Genomic DNA, 23,481 nt, shown 5'->3' with positions numbered 1-23,481 from the left:
TGCAGTGACAGTAAGTCGAAATATATTCAGCTTTGCTTACTGCCCTCAGTGGCCGAAGCTGGAAGTGTTGAGTTGAAATGTCCACAGAGTGGTGCCAAAATAGTTGATTAGTTTTAAATGATGTTAGTTATCAGCAATGCATATTTTTTTTATGCATATATAAACCGAACAGTCATTGGAGTAAAATGTACATTTTTGAGTGAAATGCAACCTCCAAATCCTACTCTTCCTGGTGCTTTTTGAGATCAGAACTTGTGTCTTGGAGGTCACTTGCACAATTCGCTTTCAGTGAAACATTTTAATTGATGCAAAAATATGTGATGGAAGCTGGCGCTTTGTCAGTTACTCGGCAGAATGTGGTCGATGTCAGGATACCGGAACATTCGGTAATAACATGTCGATTTCCAGCCTGATCATGTTGACAGGAGCACAGCTTTGGAGTGAATTGATTCAACACTCAGAGATTTAGAAGAGATGCACTGTTTCCTACTGGTCAAACAGTGTTCAGTACAATCAATTTGACCTCTGTTACGGTACAGGTTCAAAGTGTTTTTGTGCTTCAACAAAGTTGTTGCACTTACAGGTACCTTAGTTGTGTCTGTACAGCTATCCAAAGGACGAGAGTGAGAACAGGCTTGAATGAGTATTCAGAGTCTCTGATAAGAAATCAAGCCGTTTCTGTGTGCGATACGCATTAAAGATGGTCTGTGAAGTGTTTGAGGCTGATACTACTCAAGTATTGCATAGCAAATACCTACAATAGCTATTAAATCTTAAAAGAGGCTTATTTGTTATATTGTATAATGTTGAGCATTTGCATCTTCTACACACTGAACTGCAATTAAGCGCTACATTAGGCCTACTTACTACAATACCTATTAGATTACATTACTTAAAAGAACAAAAAGCCACAAAAAGTATTTTTATTAATTACATTTACATTTATGCATTTGGCAGACGCTTTTATCCAAAGTGACTTACAGTGCCCTTATTACAGGGACAATCCCCCTGGAGCAACCTGGAGTTAAGTGCCTTGCTCAAGGACACAGTGGTGATGGCTGTGGGGATTGAACCAGTTCAACTGATTACCAGTTCAGTGCTTTAGTCCACTATGCCACCACCACTCCGTCACTAATTATTAGTCAATTTAATAAAAAGAAAATACATTGTCACAATTTCAGATGTCAAGTTTTTCCAAGTGAAATGTTATCATGGTAGTCCTGTCAATCATATATTCTTTGTTAGGGTCTGGGAGAAAGAGAATAAAGAGAAAGAAATCCAACCAGATATAATCAGTCTTTCAAGACAAAATAGTAAAAATGTGTCTCTTTTCTAAAAGTCACATACTGTACATCAGTATTTTAATAAGATTTTCAAAAATTGAGTAATTGGAGAATAAATAAAATAAATGATTAAAAACATGGTCATTTCAATCTTTTTTTTTTCTGACATGAACTTGTTATCTTGGGGTGTATTTTTTGAAGTAATCAATTGATCCGGTTCACAAAACAAGACTGACTCAGTTTGATTCTCTCTGAGTGGTCAACAACTCACTGATCGTTGAATTGAGAACAATCTCTTGCGGACGTGTCTGACTTGAAATGAGCCGAGTTAACAATTCCCTACACCCACAATAATGTAAGGAACCATCTAAATGGGTTTTTGGATCTGGTTCATTGAAACGAGCAGTTTGAAAGAACCGATACACAGAAATAAATGGGATTTCCAGAAGAAGAAAGAAAGATGTTGGGTGTATTTCTACTCACCGAGAGACGAAACATCAGCCATGTTTCAAATAAAAAATCTAATGAGTGCAAAATGAAAAAGTCATTTAAAATAAAATATTTATTTGATAGTGACCTCGCCTTCACTAGGGCCATCCTTACTGTCAGTGGCTCTGAATTTTCAGCACCGGGAGATACAATTCCCACTGGTACATTCTGAAACACAGTTGCGCATTAGTTTACCTCTGTCTCATCTCTTAATGTCTAAATCTGAAGACTCATGAAGGCTCATTTTACCCCCCATTCCTCTACACGTTGTTTTCAAAAAACATTTAAAATTATTGTATGATATTACCAACATGCACAATTAACAATCCATTTGAAAACACTCAAATAATAGAGAGATAATAAAGTCTTACCGTGCTCCAACAATCCGTAAAGACAGCGACCAAATGACAAATAATGAGATCAGTCGCCAGTGGAGGTCTTAAACCTCATTGTGTTAAACCAACATGATTTATCTTCCTCTTTCTGACTACATGTTTCCCCATAGATTGCAGCAAGAGAAGGGCTTGGATGATCAGTGAGGAAAGTCAAAAAGTATTACTTTTAAACATACGACTTGGGTAAAGTACAGTAACTGTAAATATAAAGACATATATACAGTTGATAGATATTAGCATCTTATAAAGCACAGATTTAGGCTATATATGCTGTGAATTTCCATAAAGGCACGCACTCACTTCTGTTTAAACCACAAACCACAGTCTTATAAAGAACTAGACATACTGAGACAGTATACACTAAATGGCCACCTATTTATTCTCATGGATATTTTTCAAGTCTTTGGTATTGGTATCGCCAGTACTTCCTACTCTTAACTCAACTATTGACTAAAATATACATTGATATTTATGTCATGGATGAATCAGTAAGAACATCCAGACCTGAAGCGGTCTATTGTTCTTGTAGCTTTAATACGGTAAATACACACTGAGGATGGATATAAATGGGAACATGTGCAATTGTTGCATTAAGGAGCTGTTTTTACCTGGAAAACACTATTTAAAATTACAGTGGAAGATGGATTACTTCAGTGGAAGATTTTGAAATCTCTAAAAATAGACAGACTAAATAAATGGGTAATAAAACACTATTCTTTGTCCTGAAAATCTTGAACTCAGAAAATGTTTTCCTCTGGATTGTTTTATAGATTTGTGTTCTGTCCTTCACTACATTTTAGTGGTTTAAATGTAAAAACAACAACAACAACAACAAAAAAAACAGAAAGAAACAATGAGATTGTCACAGTCTGTCTCCCTCATGGTTTCCTAAGGACTCTTATTTTGAAATGTTTCCCCGGACTACATTTCCCATAGTGCACTGCCCTTATCACTGCCATCTGTTCCTCATCTTCCTCACCTGTCTTCCATTCCCTCATTAGTTCCTTTTTGTATAAATATCCTCTAGTTTTGCTCATTCCTTTGTCAGTCCTTGAAGTGTTGTGTTTAATGGTTATTTTATGAAGTTTAGCTTTATTGTTTGTTCCACTCCAGCGTTTGTTATTAAAAGATTTAAAGTATCTACTCCTGCATCTCCATGACACCAGTGTTACAGAGATAAGGTTACAGAAGTGTAGACTGTTGAGCCCCTTAAATTCTGCGGATCGGCGGGCCAGAAGCTTGCGATACTTTTAGCGTAAAAGTTAGCAGATACATAAGTCAGTCATATGTGGTACCATTTGAAAGCTTAGAATCTGAACTTTTCATGGAACACCATCACTTTTGCATTTAAGTTGCATAAAATAAAGCCTAAACTGTGTCGCAAATGAGCACCTCCTTGCGGTGATGAATAGATAAAAGGTAGAAGGATGAATATGAATGTAAATGTTTTACACATAGCACTTAAATAGACATGTAATATATCAAATGAATGCTCTTGTTCACGGGAATCTGATTTTATGGTGTATTTTGTTGCCCTAAAATCACAGTTGTGTCTTGGAGATCACTCGCACAATTCGCTTTCAGTAGTGCCACAGGAAAAAGTAAACATTTTAATTGATGCAAAAATGTTTGATGGAAGCTGGCGCTTTGTCAGTTACTCGGCAGAATGGGGTCGACGTCAGGATACTGGAACATTCAGTAATAACATGTCGATTTCCAGCATGATCATGTTGACAGGAGCACAGCTTTGGAGTGAATTGATTGATTATCAAAAGAATCATGAAGTGAAATATGATCTCTGTATGACAACAAAGACAAACATCCCAGGTCTGCTCCAATCCCTGCTTCTGTAGCCCCAAGTAGCCACACACTCCATATTAACTCTTACTTTAGGCATTTTTCTTTCAATGATATATCTGATGCATTTCAGCAAAAAAGCAAGGCAAACAAATCATTGAAATGATCAATTATTGATAATGGAATGTTACAGATCATCCAAAACTGATGCTTTCAGCTTTCTAACGACACCTAAATTGAGTCCATTCAGAGGCCGATAAATTAGATAAAAGTTCACTGGATGTCTATGGTGTGAGTGCTCAGCTGAGTTAGAGCACCACCTACATTTCTGATCTGAATATAGCAATGAAAGTTTATAGAGGAAAAAATATTGTTCATAGTACTTGCTGCCATCTTGCGGAATGATATAATACTTTTTGCAGGGAGATTGAGCAATCTGAACCAGAATAACATGCTTACAAAGTTGGAACAAAAATCCTTAGGTTTGCCTGAATGGTCACTTGGTTCTCCATTTCTCACCATCAACAGCAATGAGCTCAATGCCCGTTTAATCAACACAATCTCATAACAATACACAATTTATAGCGACTTTTTGCCTGCATTCCCAAAACATCACACATGGTCTGTTTTAAACGTCAGTTTGATGCTGTATTCGACTCATTTCGGAGGGTTTCAATACTTTACCCAAGGCTGCATTTAAAAAATGTTTCATCATTTATTTAGTGCTTTAGAATCAGAATCAGAATGAGCTTTATTGCCAAGTATTCTCACACATACAAGGAATTTGTCTTGGTGACACTTCCAGTGCACATCAATACAAAAACAATACAAAAACAGCAGCAAGACATAGATAATATTAAAAAATAAAAAATATTTATACACATACGTACACACACACAGAGACACACACATACATGCATACACACACGTACGTAGTGCAATCTAATACAAATCTGTTATCTGTTATGTACAGTGCAAATGTTTGTTTGGTTTTTTCCCAGAGGAATGTAATGGCAGAAGAGGTGTGGTATATTGGATACATATAAAAAGACTAAGCTGTGTATTGCACATAGTTATTGCTCAAAGGGGCAGTTTTAACTGTTCATGAGATGGATAGCCTGAGGGAAAAAAACTGTTCCTGTGCCTGACGGTTCTGGTTTTCAGTGCACTGTAGCGTCGGCCAGAAGGCAACAGTTCAAAAAGTTAGTGGGCAGGGTGAGTGGGGTCCAGAGTGATTTTACCAGCCTTTTTCCTCACTCTGGAAGTCTATAGTTCTTGAAGGGGAGGCAGGGGGCAACCAGTAATCCTCTCAGCAGTCCGAACTGTCCTTTGTAGTCTTCTGATGTCTGATTTCGTAGCTGAACCAATCCAGGCAGTTATTGAAGTGCAGAGGACAGACTCAATGACTGCTGAGTAAAACTGTATCAGCAGCACCTGTGGTAGGTTGAATTTCCTCAGCTGGCGAAGAAAGTACAACCTCTGCTGGGCCTTTTTCACAATGGAGTCAATGTGTGTCTCCCACTTCAGATCCTGTGAGATGGTAGAGCCCAGGAACCTGAATGACTCCACTGCTGCCACAGTGCTGTTTAGAATGGTGAGGGGGGTCAGTGTTGGGGTGTTCCTCCTAAAGTCCACAATGATCTCCACCGTTTTGAGCGTGTTCAGCTCAAGGTTGTTTTGACTGCACCAGACAGCCAGCTGTTCAACCTCCCTTCTGTATGCAGACTCATCGTCGTCTCGGATGAGGCAGATGACAGTGGTGTCGTCTGCAAACTTTAGGAGTTTGACAGAGGGGTCCTTGGCGATGCAGTCGTTGGTGTAGAGGGAGAAGAGTAGTGGGGAGAGCACACATCCCTGTGGGGCACCAGTGCTGATTGTACAGGTGCTGGAAGTGAGTTTCCCCTGTTTCACAAGCTGCTGCCTGTCCGTCAGAAAGCTGGTAATCCACTGACAGATAGACATGGGAACAGAGAGTTGGTGTAATTTATTCTGGAGTATAGCTGGGATGATGGTGTTGAAAGCTGAACTGAAGTCCACAAAAAGGATCCTTGCATATGTCCCTGGTCTGTCCAGATGTTGCAGGATATGATGCAATCCCATGTTGACTGCATCATCCACAAACCTGTTTGCTCGATAAGCAAATTGAAGGGGATCTAGAGAGGGTCCAGCGATGTTCTTCAGGTGGGCCAACACCAGTCTCTCAAATGACTTCATGACCACAGACGTCTGATTATCTTTAATAATAATAATAAAATTCCCGAGCTGCTGTTAAAAAATAAAATAAAAAAGCACCATAAAAATGGAAAGTAGTCCGATATGTGTGCACTGTATTCCGGTTCTTCCGATTCTGTGTTATCGCTTTGTGTGAGAAACATGTCTAAATGTAAGCTTTAAATGCAGCCATTTGGAATACTTTTATAGTGCTTTTTGTTATTTTCTAAAGTAAATTATTGTGACTCTACCTTTGTCTGTTTGTTGCGTCTTTGTTATTGTTGAGAAATGGTTAGATTTATGTGTAAAGGGTGGGGTTAAGTGTTCAAAAATATGTACATTATAGTATAGTGTAATTTTCTCTGATTTATTTCCAAGCACAGATCAGTGAGTGTTATTGAGGAAGTAGAAAACTTTGAATTTATTCAAGGGATCCTGTGATTTACGGGCCAAAGAATTCACTCACGTTTGTGTGGGAGGAAGGAAACCAATTTAAGACAGTTGTGTAAACTGACTGTGGACTTTGTTTGCACTGTTGTTCATTAGTTAAAGAATGCATGAAGGAAATCGGGGAGTAATATACATGACCTGACTTTGAATTCACAAACTCACAAAAAAAAAAATCTTGTTTTGGATTTTTGGCCTGTGGTAGATGATACAAAATTCATCTGATGAATGAGATCTAAAAGATTATGATACATTAGTTTGATAATGAGTTTTATTATTATATTGTTGTGGATATGAAAGAAAACATAAACACAAAGTGTTTATATATACAGTTGTGCTCAAAAGTTTGCATACCCTGCAGAAATTGTGAAATTTTGGCATTGATTTAGAAAATATGACTGATCATGCATCTTTTATTTAAGGATAGTGATCATATGAAGCCATTTATTATCACATAGTTGTTTGGCTCCTTTTTAAATCATAATGATAACAGAAATCACCCAAATGGCCCTGATCAAAAGTTTACATACCCTTGAATGTTTGGCCTTGTTACAGACACACAAGGTGACACACAGGTTTAAATGGCAATTAAAGGTTAATTTCCCACACCTGTGGCTTTTTAAATTGCAGTTAGTGTCTGTGTATAAATAGTCAATGAGTTTGTTAGCTCTCACGTGGATGCACTGAGCAGGCTAGATACTGAGCCATGGGGAGCAGAAAAGAACTGTCAAAAGACCTGCGTAACAAGGTAATGGAACTTTATAAAGATGGAAAAGGATATAAAAAGATATCCAAAGCCTTGAAAATGCCAGTCAGTACTGTTCAATCACTTATTAAGAAGTGGAACTTTCGGGGATCTCTTGATACCAAGCCAAGGTCAGGTAGACCAAGAAAGATTTCAGCCACAACTGCCAGAAGAATTGTTCAGGATACAAAGAAAAAGGTAACCTCAGGAGAAATACAGGCTGCTCTGGAAAAAGACGGTGTGGTTGTTTCAAGGAGCACAATATGACGATACTTGAACAAAAATGAGCTGCATGGTCGAGTTGCCAGAAAGAAGCCTTTACTGTGCCAATCCCACAAAAAAGTTATAATATGCCCGACAACACCTTGACATGCCTCACAGCTTCTGGCACACTGTAATTTGGAGTGACGAGATCAAAATAGAGCTTTATGGTCACAAACATTAGCGCTATGTTTGGAGAGGGGTCAACAAGGCCTATAGTGAAAAGAATACCATCCCCACTGTGAAGCATGGTGGTGGCTCACTGATGTTTTGGGGGTGTGTGAGCTCTAAAGGCACAGGGAATCTTGTGAAAACTGATGGCAAGATGAATGCAGCATGTTATCAGAAAATACTGGCAGACAATTTGCATTCTTCCGCACGAAAGCTGCGCATGGGACGCTCTTGGACTTTCCAGCACTACAATGACACTAAGCACAAGGCCAAGTTGACCATCCAGTGGTTACAGCAGAAAAAGGTGAAGGTTCTGGAGTGGCCATCACAGTCTCCTGACCTTAATATCATCGAGCCACTCTGGGGAGATCTCAAACGTGCGGTTCATGCAAGACGACCAAAGACTTTGCATGACCTGGAGGCATTTTGCCAAGACGAATGGGCAGCTATACCACCTGCAAGAATTTGGGGCCTCATAGACAACTATTACAAAAGACTGCACGCTGTCATTGATGCTAAAGGGGGCAATACACAGTATTAAGAACTAAGGGTATGCAGACTTTTGAACAGGGGTCATTTCATGTTTTTCTTTGTTGCCATGTTTTGTTTTATGATTGTGCCATTCTGTTATAACCTACAGTTGAATATGAATCCCATAAGAAATAAAAGAAATGTGTTTTGCCTGCTCACTCATGTTTTCTTTAAAAATGGTACATATATTACCAATTCTTCAAGGGTATGCAAACTTTTGAGCACAACTGTGTGTTATATATATATATATATATATATATATATATATATATATATATATATATATATATACACACACACTGATGAGCCAAAACATTATAAACATCTGCCTAATATGATGTTGATCCTCCGTGTGCCACCAAAACAGCACTGACCCACCGATGCATGGACTCTACAAGACCCCTGAAGGTGTCCTGTGGTATCTGGTGCCAAGACATTAGCAGCAGATCCTTCAAGTCCTGTAAGTTGTGAGGTGGAGCCGCCTTGGATTGGACTTGTTGGTCCAGCACATCCCACAGATGCTCAATCGGACTGAGATCTGGGGAATTTGAAGGACAGGGAAATACCTTTGAAGGCCACTGCCATCAGGGAATATTATTGCCATGAAGGGGTGTACCTGGTCTGCAATGATGTTTAGGTAGGTGGCACATGTCAAACTGACATCCACATGAATAGCCGGACCCAGGATTTCCCAGCAGAACATTGCCCAGAGCATCACACTCCCTCCATCGGCTTGTCGTCTTCCCACAGTATATTCTGATGCCATCACTTCCCCAGGTAAACGGCACACATGTACACGGCCGTCCACATGATGTAAAAGTAAATGGGACTCAATGGGAAGTTGACCTTCTTTCATTGCTCCAAGGTGCAGTTCCAACGGTCGCGAGACCATTGTAGGCGCTTTCGACGGTGGACAGGGGTCATCATGGGCACTCTGACCGGTCTGCAGCTATGCACCCCCATACACAGCAGGGTGCGATGCGCTGTGTGTTGTGACACATTCCTCCCGTAATTAATTTTCTGTGACTTGTGCCACATTAGACCTTCTGTCAGTTCGGACCAGACTGGATAGCATTTGTTGCCCTCACGCATCGATGAGCCTTGGGCGCCCAACACCCTGTCACCGGTTTGTGGTTTGTTAAATGATGATCAACATTATATGCATCACCTGTGAGTGGTCATAATGTTTTGGCTCATCGTGTGTATATATATATATATATAAATATATGTGTGTGTGTGTGTGTGTGTGTGTGTGTGTGTGTGTGTGTGTGTGTGTGTATTTATAAAATGTTTTTTATATTTTCTATTTACTGTAGAGTGTATATAAAACGCAAACTATCAATGACTGTATGATCAGCTGATTTATGATGAAATCCCTTTTGCCATAAAAGTTGAACTTTGTCCATAAGGAAGTGTTTCTGGAAAAACTGACCCGTGTTTATGATTAAGCTCCGCCCCCAGCACATATTTGAATGTGGAGTTGTCCGTTGCTGCAGATACAGTTCTACACACCTGAGAGCATCATTCATCTGTGCACAGGTAAGACGTTTGTGTTCATGTAACCATTAATCATTTGATGGATATTTGGAAATTTTTACTAAATGTTCTTTTAGTGGAAAGTTTTGGTAAAATTGTACAATAAGGTTGTATTTAGTTACCATTAGTTAACTACATTAGTTAACACAAACTAACAATTAATAGCCTCATACTTTTACAGCATTTATTAATCTAGTTTAAAGTTAATTTCTACATACTTTTTTTATTAATATATTAATGTACATTAATATTAGTAAATATGAACTGACATGAACAAACAATGTATAACTATATTTTTATAAATTAACATTAACCAAGATAAATACATGCTGTAAATAATAATATTATATATATATATATATATATATATATATATACACCCTCAGGGTTGGGAGTGTTACATTTGAAATGTATTCCACTACAGATTACAGAATACATGCTGTAAAATGTAATTTGTAACGTATTCTGTTAGATTACTCAAGGTCAGTAATGTAATCTAAATACTTTGGATTACTTCTTCAGCACTGGTAGATTTTTTCACTTGTTTTGACTATAAAAACTTTGCCAGTATAGTAAGACAAAATACATGTTAAAAATACATTCTCTGAAAAACCTAAATATCTTATGCAGTGTTGTTTCTGAAACAAGATAAATCAAACTGATCTTGTTTTAAGGATTTTTAGATATTTTTACAGGAAAACAATACAAAAATTATTATCAAGAATACAGTTTTTGCCCTAATATCAAAGATCTTACTAGAAAAAAAGAAATTATGATCTAAAGTGAATTTTCTTGATAAAAAAATATGATCGTGTCTGGTAACGTGCATGTAAAATGGCTAGAAATAGCATTTTAGCTTAGCGTAAAGCTGACAATTTACACAAGGTTTATTTCTATTTCTTCTGCTCCAAACTTACTTCAAACGTACTTCTCTGTCTGCTCGTATGAATGTAACACATCATAAAAAAGTGTTTCATCGCTGTTCAAATGCACTTTGGATCACATCATTTATATGTAGAAATGTTTTCCATCTGAAAGGACTAAATATTAAATGAAACAAATGACAACAAAATGCAAAGTAATCTCTTCAGTAATCAAAATACTTTTTGAATGTAACTGTATTCTAATTACCAATTATTTAAATTGTAACTGTAGTGGAATACAGTTACTTATATTATGTATTTTAAATATGTAATCCCGTTACATGTATTCCTTTACTCCCCAACCCTGTATAAATATATATATATATAATAGTTCATTGTTAGTTCATGATAACCAATGGATTTACTAATGGTAACAAACAGAACCATGTTGTAAAGTGTTTCCAAAGCTGAAAGAGGTTTGATTGAAACTCATCAATTGGTCTTGTAAGGAAACCACTTTCAGTAACTTTGTTTCCCTCCTATAGAGGACATAGCACAGATTTCTACTGATTTTATACAATTTATAATTACTTTAGTATAACACTAACCTTAGCCATAACTGAAAAGTGTAAATCTTTACTTATATAAACTTATAATACTTTTACACTAAAGATATTTATTAATCATCTTTACATTTGAGAATGTCCATAAACTAGGGAGGAAATGTCAGATTTAGCTCTCTTGGAGGCAAATTAGTCTATGATTCACTGGTCCCACTATTGACCAATCCTAGTGCACACCAACAGAATAATTTTCCTAAACGATCTCCTCTAGGATAAGTGTGTTGAATGCACTACATTCAGAGAAATCATCACATCCAGACATTCATTAGTCAAACATTTTCCAGAACCAGATAAATAGACCGTCAGTAATATTTGCTCATGTAATTAGACACACCAGAGCACTTACAGAAACATACTGGGAAGTAGAGCAGGTGGCCATTTATCTTTAGTTACAGATTATTAGAAGTTCAGAAGTCAGTTTTTTTTTTATTTCTTCTTCCCAGTATCAAGCACTGTCTTACTAGATAAGACAAACCCAGATGAAAGTTGCCAAAGAATATTATTAGAAAACTTCCTTATAGCCCAGCAGTGATGATCTCATACAGCCAATTAGGAAACCGCTCAGTTGGGTCTTACGGTCTTAGACTGATGTCGATAACAGCATAAATGCAAACATACAGCAGTTATTAAAGAAAGATCAGGCACATAAAAACATTATGTATCCAGTAAATAAAAGACCACATAGGAGAAAAACAATTGTCAACATAAGAGCTAATAGTACAGAAAAAAAGAAACAGAGTATTGGGTTTTATTTAGTGCATTTTAAAATTCTCTTTAAGAAGTGTGCTATAAGTTCAGCTTCACCCTAATCTACTAAGAAGTGGCAAAGTCTCCTAAAGCGATAAGATTATCCACCACACTTTCTGATGGAATATGGATGGTGTGTTTACAGCTGTTGATAGTTATAATTAGCCTCTGTACGTCATCATGTACTGCACATGGCATACTTGATCACTTTGCTGTATAAAAGTACGTAATGAAACTCATTCAAGGCAACTGCAATGACCCATCTCAGTACAAATGATGCAAAACGTCACTGGGACTCAAACATTTTATCAAGACAGACCATTTGCAATTGATTTTATGGGTAAATCTCTACAAAAAGATGTACAGGTCACGTTTCACCACAAAATAAATTTGTTTTATGACATTAATTTATACCAGAATGAATTCAAGGCAGTACGAACAAGACAGTTTTTCTTCGATTGCTTAAACATTTCTTGAAATTATGCCTCCTTTTCTCGAAACTCTAAACAAATCCATAACTTCTCACCTAATTCCCCAAACTTCCCATTTTCAGGTCAAAATGAAGCTCTCCACTCAAAACCATTCAATCTTGCTGAAAAACCAAACTTTGCCCTCAAAGTTTGACACACAAGCCCTCAAAAACACACACTACAGTGTTATAGACTGGTGAGAAATTCAAAACAATACTACAAAAACTGGTAATAAGTTATGTTTCTTGTGGTTCTCCCCCTCAACCTTTTCACATGATGAACAAGACATAAACGTATACATTTGCACTTTTTTTATTCCTTAATGTACTGTACAGTACAATACACCAAACAACAAATTATTCTGCCCCAGCATCCCATCTCTAGTCTGGGACAGGCCAGAGAATCTAGTCAACATCACAGGCTGCATTTACCCTAGCCAGGCAGCGGGGGTAAAACCCTCTTGCATGCCTGATCCACCCCTGGCACGCATCAACCGAAATGTCTAGGCAAGCTTCTTCCATGACCTGGAGGAGGTGAACATGGATGTGAGGTTCTCTGTCATACACTTTCCACCGCCATGCCGAAAAAAAGTCCTCTATCGGGTTTAGAAAGGGAGAGTATGCAGGCAGAAAGATGCTGGAAAACCTCGGGTTATTGGTAAACCAGTCACAAACCAGAACAGCGCAATGGAAGCTGACGTTATCCCAAACAACAACGTAGTGAGGCTGCTCTGGTTGTGCTGGCTCCCTCTGGTCAAGCTGGAACACACGCTCTTAGACAATCAAGGAAACCGAGGAGCATAGTGTTATAGGGTCCAAGAATGGCATGGTGGTGGAGTACCCCTCGTTGGCTGATGGCTGTGCACATCGTGACGTTCTCTCCTCGCTGGCCAGGGACATTCACAATAGCCCGATGGCCACTTATGTTCCTCCCCCTTCTTTTGGTCAAGTTAAATCCAGCCTCATCAACAAAAGATAATCTCATGGGGAACAGGCCGGCCTTCAATCTCAAAGATCCTCTGCAAAACACAAGAAACACAGTAGAGTAAATGACTACCCTGAAACAGTTCAAGAGGGCACAAATGGCAGACCACCATATGTACTTTGTGCTACAGTATAAACTGCTGTACTGCTATACTGTGACGGTACACAATACTTCATACAATATAAAAACTCATACTTGAACATATTCCATATAACTCTGTCAGAGTTTCATTCGAAAGGGATGCGGTAGGCCCGTTTCATCCAGAAACGGTGCTTTCAGAGGATGCAATCAATTGTGGAGAGGCTGATGGCATTTATCCCTCGAAATTGGTGATTGTTTTCAATCACTCTCCTTTGAATCTCTCGCAGGCAGATTACATTGTTGGCAATGACCAAATTTACCAGCTCCCTCTCTTGCTCATCTGACACCTACCCGTTTTCTTATGATTGAGGCGATGGTGAAGCGACTCAAGTTTGGCTGTACTCGTTGCCCAGCCTCCCTCATTGTCATACCATGGACAAGGACATGGTCAACTAGAGTGGCACAAATTTCATCTGAGACTGCTTGTCTCCTTGCCCTTCCTCTTGCCCTTCCCTTTGCCTTTCACCTTCCTCCTCTTCTCCTTCTTCTCCTTCTCCTTCTCCTTCTCCTCCTTCTCCTTCTCCTTCTCCTTCTTCTCCTTCTCCTTCTTCTCCTTCTCCTTCTCCTTCTCCTCCTTCTCCTTCTCCTTCTCCTTCTCCTCCTCCTCCTTCTCCTTCTCCTTCTCCTTCTCCTTCTCCTCCTTCTCCTTCTCCTTCTTCTCCTTCTCCTTCTTCTCCTTCTTCTTCTTCTCCTTCTCCTCCTTCTCCTTCTCCTTCTTCTCCTTCTCCTTCTCCTTCTCCTCCTTCTCCTTCTTCTTCTTCTCCTTCTCCTTCTCCTCCTCCTCCTCCTCTCTGGTGTCCTCGACCTCTTCCTTCACATCTCTCTGGATCCATTGTTCCAAAACTGAATGAACTGACTCGGGCCCTTTTATCTATCTGTTGAAGGTTCTGATTGGTGTGTGATCAATTTTGACTGATTGGTGTGTGATCAATTTCCACCTGGGTAATTGTGTGCTAACTGAGCTCAAGTTGTGCTGACTTGAGTGAACAATATTGAATGCTAGTGCTTTCTAAATGACCACATGGTGTAGGCAATGAGAAATGAAGGGATTTGTGTGTAGAGTTTTGCAGTGACAGTTCAACAAATGGGTGTGCTTTGTGATAAATGGTGTTATAGTTTTGAAATTTTAGTTCAAAAGCCTGGTTATAGTGTTTAAGCAATTGAGAAAAACTGTAATAATTTGTAATTAAATTATAATATATCAAGTCCCCCCATTCATTCTTACACCTTTTTAAAGGAATGTTCCGGGTTCAATACAAGTTAAGTTCAATCGACAGCATTTGTGGCATAATGTTGATTACCACCCACAAAATATTTTGATGCGTCCCTTCTTTAAAAAAATACAAATAAAAATCGAGGTTACAGTGAGACACTTACAATGGAAGTGAAAGGTGCCATTTTTCTGAGGGTTTAAAGTCAGAAATGTAAAGCTTATAATTTTATAAAAGCACTTGCATTAATTATTCTGTTAAAACCTGTGTATTATTTGAACAGTATAGTTGTTTTTACGGTCGTTTTAGGCATTATGTCGTCATGACAACAAAGTTGTAAAATTGTCTATAACTTTCCACAGATGCAGTTAGTAAGTAATTTTATCACTCTAAAATCATGTTAACACACATATTGTTTATTTCTTGTGTCTATACTTTTGAAACAGTGAGTATTTGGCTCCATTGACTTCCATTGTAAGAGTCTCTTTTTTTAACCCTCCTTTGGTATTAAAAAATGGCACCTTCTTTTGGTATTCGCGGTCAGTTTTGACCAGAAGGTTTAGATGTGTAACCCTTTTTTTTTTAACGATGAAAATGATAAAAAAAAAAAAAAAAAATTCTTCCCTGAAATAAGAACAATAAAGTTATGCATTTCTTTTTTTATTTTATGCTATTTGATCTTATTTACATGTAAATTTCTACATTTTACCATTGATTTGCATATACAAATAAGCAAATAAAAAAAATTAACAGAACCTACACTTCTATAAGTTGAACCATGAAGCAAATGTGATATATACTGGAGGCATAAATTGCTGCTATCTGGTGAATAAAATATAAATAACATGACTTGAAAATCATGTCATGCCAGTAACAGCCAGTAGATGACTGTAGACACATACTGTGTAGTCTGATGACTTGTTGTAACCTAATTTTATATTTTATCATAATATATGCACAATATATTTGTCAACGTTTAGCATTTTAAAATCTATTTGGAGTGTCAGTTTTTGCAGTTAATGTCATTATGCTTGCAATCAAATCTGACCATGGTGTTACAAAGAGAAGACACAGAATAAGCATTTCTCTAGCAATAATTTATTTCAAACAGAGAAATTTAACAACTAAAGGCATTAAATGTATAATAATGTCAAGAAAATGAACATCAAGAAACAAGTGAACTGCAAAATTCTGAAAATTCAATTAGAGTAAAAAACAGAAGAATCAGAGTAAACATTTTGAAATTTCAAACTTTCTATAGTAACAATTTATTTTGCAAACGTGTGTGTGTGTGTGTGTGTGTGTGAGAGAGAGAGTGTGTGTGTGAGAGTGTGTATGTGTGTGTGTGTGTGAGAGTGTGTGTGTGTGTGAGAGAGAGAGAGAGAGAGAGAGAGAGAGAGAGAGAGAGTGTGTACAGGTTTTGCTATACTTGTGAGGATCAAGTATTGAGAATCAACCTGTTCTGTGAGGACATTTCTGGTTGTGAGGACCTTTTGGGTGGTCCTCACAAGGGAAATGGCATATTAAATTATGTTTTTTTTTTTTTTTTTTTTTTTGAAAATGTAAAAAGCAAAAAGGTTTCTGTGAGGGTTAGGTTTAGGGGTAGGGTTAGGGGATAGAATCTATAGTTTGTACAGTATAAAAATCATTATGTCTTATGTAGCAAAACCAACATGTGTGTGTATGTGTGTGTGATGTGTGTGTGTGTGTGTGTGTGTGTGTGTGTGTGTGTGTGTGTGTGTGTGTGTGTGAGTGAGTGTGAGTGAGTGTGTCAGATTTCTGGAAAACAACAGACAACTTGGAATGCCAATAATGGCCAAAAGAGGCTGTAGAATGGTCGGTCAATTTCGACCGCGAATACCAAAGGTGTCGTTTTATTTTTTACGACCACTTAGACTAAACAAATTTTTTATGTTCAGATGGCAAATGGAGGAAAAGTCACCATGTCTTGTACTGCTCAGATAAAGGAAATCATTTTTATTCTATTTAAAAAATGTATTTTGGTCAAAAATTAGGGTTAAAGAAAAGGAGAGAAGAGTTTTTTCCTGTGGTAATCAACATTGTGCCAAAAATGCTTTCAAATGAGCTTAAATGTTCCTTTTAACAAAATGCTTTTTGTTTCTCTTTTCAGAAATAAGGGAAATCGGCCAAAATGTGCTGCAAAGGTTTTCTCAAAACTATGATGTTCATCTTCAACGGTGTCATCTTTGTAAGTAAAACCATTTGTGCTTTTTGAAGGACTGACTTTTGCAGGTTTTCAAATTTGTATGACTCTCTCTGACAATAAAAAAAAGCATCAGATCCAGGGCCAGTACCAAGATGTGATCTTTAGAGTGGGCAAGTGGTTGTGTCTTCATCGGACTGGGAGGGGGATGTCTCTGGGGGGCATAAGAAAAATCTAGGCCTAAAATCAATGGCTCTTACCTCGTAGTATAATTCTGTGTTCACGTCCTGTAAGAATTACTGTAATTACGAGATGACAATTTCGAGATTCTGTTTCGAGCTTTTTATGCATTTAAGCAATGTGCACACGTTTAAACTTCATTACAATTCCCTAACATCATAGTTTTCCAAAATATAGGGTAATGGAGACGATTTTCAAAAATGCTCCATTTTCAGTGGAGAAAAACACCATTTTAGTGTATATGAGAGGCATAAATATGGCGTGGTGGTGGTGTAGTGGGCTAAAGCACATAGGTGATCATCAGAAGGTTGCTGGTTCAATCACCACAGCCATCACCATTGTGTCCTTGAGCAAGGCACTTAACTCCAGGTTGCTCCAGGGGGATTGTCCCTGTAATAAGTGCACTGTAAGTCACTTTGGATAAAAGCATCTGTTAAATGCATAAATGTAAATGTGGCGAAATGACATTTTCAAATAACACCAAATGGATGTTAAAAAGCACTCCAGGTAACACCAGCTATATGACTATATTTGATAAGGCATATCAAACAGAAATATACAGTAGGTTGGGATTAAACTACCTTTAACTCTTGAGGCTTTGGTTTGTTTTGGTTCTGATGTCATGATGTTTAATTCGAGTTTAGAACTTGTAATTATGAGTTCTACAAACACGTGTATGGCTTTAACAAGTCAGAATCTTTTAATTATGGCAGTTATGATGACGTAAACACACTGTAAATTCTAATGCAGTCATTTGACACATAAGCTTACAAAGATCTGATATTTCATTACTCCAATCTGCATTAAGATAACTCTTATCAGATATGGTAAATATTCAAAGAAACTTCAATCAGACCAGCCGTGTTTTGTGAAAGCCAGAGTCTGAAATCGAATTTCTTCCTCATTGCAGTTGGCAGGTGCTGCGATATTGGCAGTAGGAATCTGGGTGAGTGTCGACCGATTGTCCCTTCTGGGATTTTTAGAGAATATTGAAGATGCGCCTCCTGAGCTGGCACAGCTGGCCAACATCGGCTACGTGTTGATCGGAGTGGGCACGTTCCTGGCTCTCGTGGGTTTCCTGGGATGTTGTGGAGCGATTCAGGAGAGCAGGTGTATGCTCCTCTCTGTGAGTTTCACCTTTTCCATCAGATTGTTACATTTCAGTTTTAAAGTGAAGTCATAGACAGAGACATTAAGGGTCAATTTGTCAACTTTGTTCCCAGTTCTTCATCATCGTGCTCATCATTTTCATCGTCGAGGTGGCAGCAGCTGTAGTACTCTTCGTCTTTCAGCCAGTGGTGAGTTAACTATTGCACTGCACCAAAACAAAAGTTAATAGAAACTAATAACAGGGTTGCCAGTGAATTTTTATGACTTTTAGTGTTGCTTGTGATAATGGATAAGGATTAAAAAAATGTAAAAAATCATTGTATACAGAGATTGCACTCACAGTTTCTAGTCGAATAAATATTTTAGAGCCTAGCAAAACTAGAAAACTCACAATGAGAATCTCTAGACTATGAAGTAGGCCGATTTTAGAGCTGAGCATAACTACAAACTTATAGTCACAGCAAATATTTCCATCAGTTTTCTTGACCTTTAAAGATTTTATAATTTTACCGTGACATTTTCAGGTTTTCAGTGACCACAGGTACCCTGTTATAACTTTAATTTCACTTATACATAAAAATTTAATAAAAACAAATCTAAAAATAAAATGAAAATCATAGAATACTTCCCTAGTAATAAAAAACCAATACCAAGTAAACAAAAAAAAGTACATGGGTTGTTGACAAATAAGGTTGTGTATATTTATACATATATATATATATATATATACTGTATATATATATATAAACTTTATTGCACTTTCTCCACAAAAATAAATAAATAAAAGTAAAATGTACTTAATGTTTTAAAAAATGTTAAGTGACCATAAAGTAAAATGTATTAAAACACTTTCTTAGCCCCTTGAATACACTTAAGTGTGCACAACTTAATCATTAATTAAAAAAAGGTTAATTTAAGGTAAATATATATATATATATTTGAATCACAAATATCAGTAAGTTTTTTAGGGTTAGTTCATTTCAGCTGATGTCAAAATGTGCCTTTTCATAAAAAACTATTTATAAATAAATAAATAAATAAATAAGTGTGTTTGTTTATTTGTTTGTTTTTTGGTCACATGGCAACAGAATGGCTACCAGCATGTTGGTTTCACCTCATGAGTTTGATTTGGTGGACACATGTTTTTCAAATATTAATACATTTGTATTTTTATAATCTCCCTATAAAATTTCAAAATACGTATGTCAACATTTCTACTTTCAAGAATGTTATAGTTCAAGAATTTTTCTCAGATGCTTACACCATTATACATAAAAAATAAATAAATATCAAAATAACATTGAACTCAGAAATTGAAAATAATAGATCCACAAAAAAAATGAGCCTCACCTCATTCACTCATATCCAAAGTATTATATTCACAAGCAAATACTGTATAAACTGTTATCTAGAAATGAAAATAAAATAAATAATAATAACAATAATAATTTGAGTCTTGGGAGGCTGTGACCTCGAAGTGTTGTGACCCATGAGCAATACTGTAGCAAATGAAATTTCCAATATTTATTCCATCAGTACAAAAATAAACGTATCACCCATATACAGGTTATGATTCTGTTAGAGTTTAACCTTTTAAAATAACATTGCTGAGAGTGAATTTTATTGTCTCCCCATTCTAGGCTCAGAAATTACTGCAGGAACTTGGACAGCAAGTTGCTAAAAGCATCAGGGATAATTATGGAAAAGATGACAGTTTCACTGGAGTCTGGAATAGCACTATGAATGAGGTACAGCACCACCAATAAGGCCATCAACTGACACAATACTATTATTAATAGCAGTTTGTAATTTTTTCTTCTAGCTATGCTTTCTGACATTCAGTTTACTCATAATTCAAAGAACAGAGGCACTTGTAATGTGTTCTTGTGTTTTCTTCTAGCTGGAATGCTGTGGATATAACAACTACACTGATTTCATGGGCTCTCCGTTTGTTAGTACATCATCACTATATCCAGAGACATGCTGCACAGGGAATATTACACACTGTGATGAAAATGCAGCGGACATGTCGGTAGGCTAAAAAACAGATTGCCTTAATCCATGTTGAAACTTACTGCCTCTAAAATAAGCACATAGAATATATTATATTTATTTAAAAAAAAATGCAGCTTAACAGTTTCTTAATCAAATCCAAAATTGTGCTATTAACATTCATAAACATCCATTAAAATGTGGACTTTAGTTATGATCAAAGCTTATCTAAGATAAAATCTGTGCACAAAGACCTTTCATGTATATACATTATACAAGGTAACACACACACACACACACACACACATAGAGCCAGATTAACCGAGATCTACTGAGAGGGATCTACTGCAGATATTACAATGTTTATTTATCAGTGTTCATCACTCAGTGTGGGGTTTTGCTTTTATTGTAGAACGCAGTGGGCTGTTTCAATGCTTTAGTGAGTCTGGTTGAGGAAAATGCTATTTTGCTGGCAGGCGTGGCCATTGGAATTGCCGCTTTAGAGGTATTTCATTCTCAATTTCACCTAAAATATAAAGAACAATATTTGTGCATGTATAGCAATACTGAATAATCAATATGACATATTATACATGATACATTTAATATTTATTTGCACTGTTTTGTCCTCACAGATTGCAGCAATGATTGTTTCTATGGTCCTCTACAAGAATGTAGGAAAATGATTAAAGACTGAAAGCAGCAGCAGACGCTAATGGAAACATGAAAGTTTACTGTGCTCGGGATGCTGTTTGAATCAATAGGCTGCAGTATGAAGACAGCAGCCATTTGCACAAAAACATTGTGTTCTTTTTAAAATGATTTATTATTTTACTAAGAATATTTTTCAAGTTTTGTGCTTAACTACAGGGCAAGATATGAAGATAATTAGAAACAGCTCTGGGGATCACAGAAAGAATAGATTTCAAATGATTATTTATTAATGTATGTGTATATATGAGCATTCTGTTTAAAAATATATCTGATTCCTTTTAATATCTGTATGTGTGGGTATGGTAAAATAACAGTGTCCTTTTTCTAACTTGGTCAGTTATGTCCTTAAAATTGACGGACCCAAGAAGTGGAGAGCTATTGACCTTTAATCAGACTCAATAATCACTGAGACCATGCCTTCAACTGACGGACTGCACCTGGAATTAACACACCAAGATACTGAACATGAAACTCATCTATACCCATGTATTAATGTACCTAAGAAGACATGTTTATGTCTAAAAATCCAGACCTAAATAAATAACACATTAAAACAGCATGCAAGCATACCGAGGTGGAAAACGGCAACAGTGTAGATATCAGTCGGAAGAAAAACATTTCACTGGGCGTTGGGGGTGATGGCAGATGTTTTCAGATGGTTAGGGTAGGGTTATTGTCTCTTCAATGATATGCACTGTATAAAGCTATCAAAAAGCTCCAAGATCATGTCTCATTTTCCACAACTTTGTTTTTGTATACTGAAACTTCTTGGAAATATATTTTCTCAAAAACACTTTAAACCACTGTGCAACCCCTTGAAGAGACTGTACGTCTCTCCCTCACAGCATCAAAGATGCCGCTGCTGTGAATAAGGTCTATAGGTGTGTCTCAATCAGCTCCCTACCTCCCCATGTTTTGAATCAGTATATCGTGAACACAAATTCGGGCACTGGTGAACATTGGGACACTTATGACTCAAATACTTGCGACACGATAAGAGCTCGTGGATTCAAGTGCATATCGCTGTATAAATGACACTATCGTTCATTTTCGTTGAAGATATTCAAACGTACAGTGTCATTATGAAAGATGTGACATTAAATGAAGAAATAAAAATATAAAGGAGTGTATTTTAAACCTCCTTTTAACAATTTAAATATTTATAAGATTGTTTGCTATTCATGATCATCACGGGGCTCATTCTATACTTTAGGGTACATTAAATGTCCATTGATGATAATTATATATTTTTCTAACCATTTTCTTCAGAAATATCCCATTTTTCCATTAAGGAAAAGCATGTTATAATATCACACAAATATTTTGTGCACCCCATGTTTCATTTTGCTTGAAATTGCCATGATGTTTCTTAATTGACAGTTTTTTAAGTGAGTGGGTCTTCAGTCCAAAATAATGAATAAGTGTTAAAGTCAACATTATCTATATTTTATTTCTTTTTAAATTCTAAACACTTCAGAAAAATAGTATATTTTAGATTGAGTTTGACATTTTAATAAAGAAAATATCTTATTTTACTCATGTCCACAAAAGTTCTGTCAACTATGTTACTAAACAAACACCCCCCACAACTAAAAAAAAAAGGTGTATCCCAAAACCATGTGACCAGCATCATGTGATGTCATTTCCCTCTGTGGGGGACATTATAATAGCAAAGCCAAGGGTCAGAACAAGATCTAATGTATGACTCTTCTGGTGTGTAGGACCCGAGACTGATTGAACAAAATTAAAAGATTCCAGTAAACACAGAAGGATCATCTAAAATTAACACTCTGTCACTATGAGACGACAAATAGGACAAGAGCTCAGATAATTATTTTATAAATTCCTTATTAAATGTTGGAGGTCTATAAATTAGAGCAGAGGACAGGTCCGGCAAGATCAGTCATTAAACGTTGCACCTCAAAGCTTGTATACACAATAACAGGCAACAGTCTGCATTTAAAACAGTTCTTAAAAATAGTAGCCAGACCACCATGACCAGTAGTCCTGGGACTGCTGAAAAAAGCACAGTCAGAAGGAGTCAGCTCACCCAGGGATGCATGGTCACCATCATTCAGCCAGGTCTCTATTATAAATAAAAAATCCAATGCACAAGACATAAAAAAGTCATTTAAAATAAAAGATTTATTAGACAGAGACCTATCATTTACAAAGGCGATCCTAGCCGAGAGGCGATCTGTAGTTGAAACAGCAGTATAGTCCGATGAGATGTATTTCAGTGAGCGAAGATTGTCAAAATTGGCTCTTCCAGTCACAGCACTTGGTCTGGTGGATGAATGTCGAGAGATCGACGACAACGTCAGTATGGAGCTGCTATCAGAAGTGGCAGTGGGCA

General features: G+C 37.0%; 1 protein-coding gene across 1 annotated transcript; it reads left to right on the top strand.

Moving 5' to 3' along the window:
* Window positions 1–9,824: 9,824 nt before the first annotated feature.
* On the top strand, window positions 9,825–22,683 carry tspan34a (tetraspanin 34a). The gene is made up of 8 exons (XM_051701848.1): window positions 9,825–9,869; window positions 17,037–17,114; window positions 18,220–18,435; window positions 18,533–18,607; window positions 20,060–20,167; window positions 20,320–20,451; window positions 20,824–20,916; window positions 21,047–22,683. Exons 2-8 carry the CDS (start codon window positions 17,058–17,060, stop codon window positions 21,095–21,097), a joined length of 732 nt encoding a protein of 243 aa, XP_051557808.1. The 5' UTR covers window positions 9,825–9,869; window positions 17,037–17,057; the 3' UTR covers window positions 21,098–22,683.
* The last annotated feature ends 798 nt before the right edge of the window (window positions 22,684–23,481 follow it).

Source organism: Myxocyprinus asiaticus, chromosome 7 (assembly GCF_019703515.2).
Source record: "Myxocyprinus asiaticus isolate MX2 ecotype Aquarium Trade chromosome 7, UBuf_Myxa_2, whole genome shotgun sequence".
Taxonomy (NCBI): domain Eukaryota; kingdom Metazoa; phylum Chordata; class Actinopteri; order Cypriniformes; family Catostomidae; genus Myxocyprinus; species Myxocyprinus asiaticus.
This window is presented reverse-complemented; position numbering and strand designations above follow the sequence as displayed.

What these genes read in the sequence shown, in the direction of transcription:
- tspan34a (XM_051701848.1), top strand. Translation starts at nt 17,058, where the DNA reads ATGTGCTGCAAAGGTTTTCTCAAAACTATGATGTTCATCTTCAACGGT. An exon ending in TCTTCGTCTTTCAGCCAGTG is followed by an intron (nt 18,608 to 20,059) that starts GTGAGTTAACTA and finishes TCCCCATTCTAG; the next exon opens with GCTCAGAAATTACTGCAGGA. An exon ending in TTGGAATTGCCGCTTTAGAG is followed by an intron (nt 20,917 to 21,046) that starts GTATTTCATTCT and finishes TTGTCCTCACAG; the next exon opens with ATTGCAGCAATGATTGTTTC.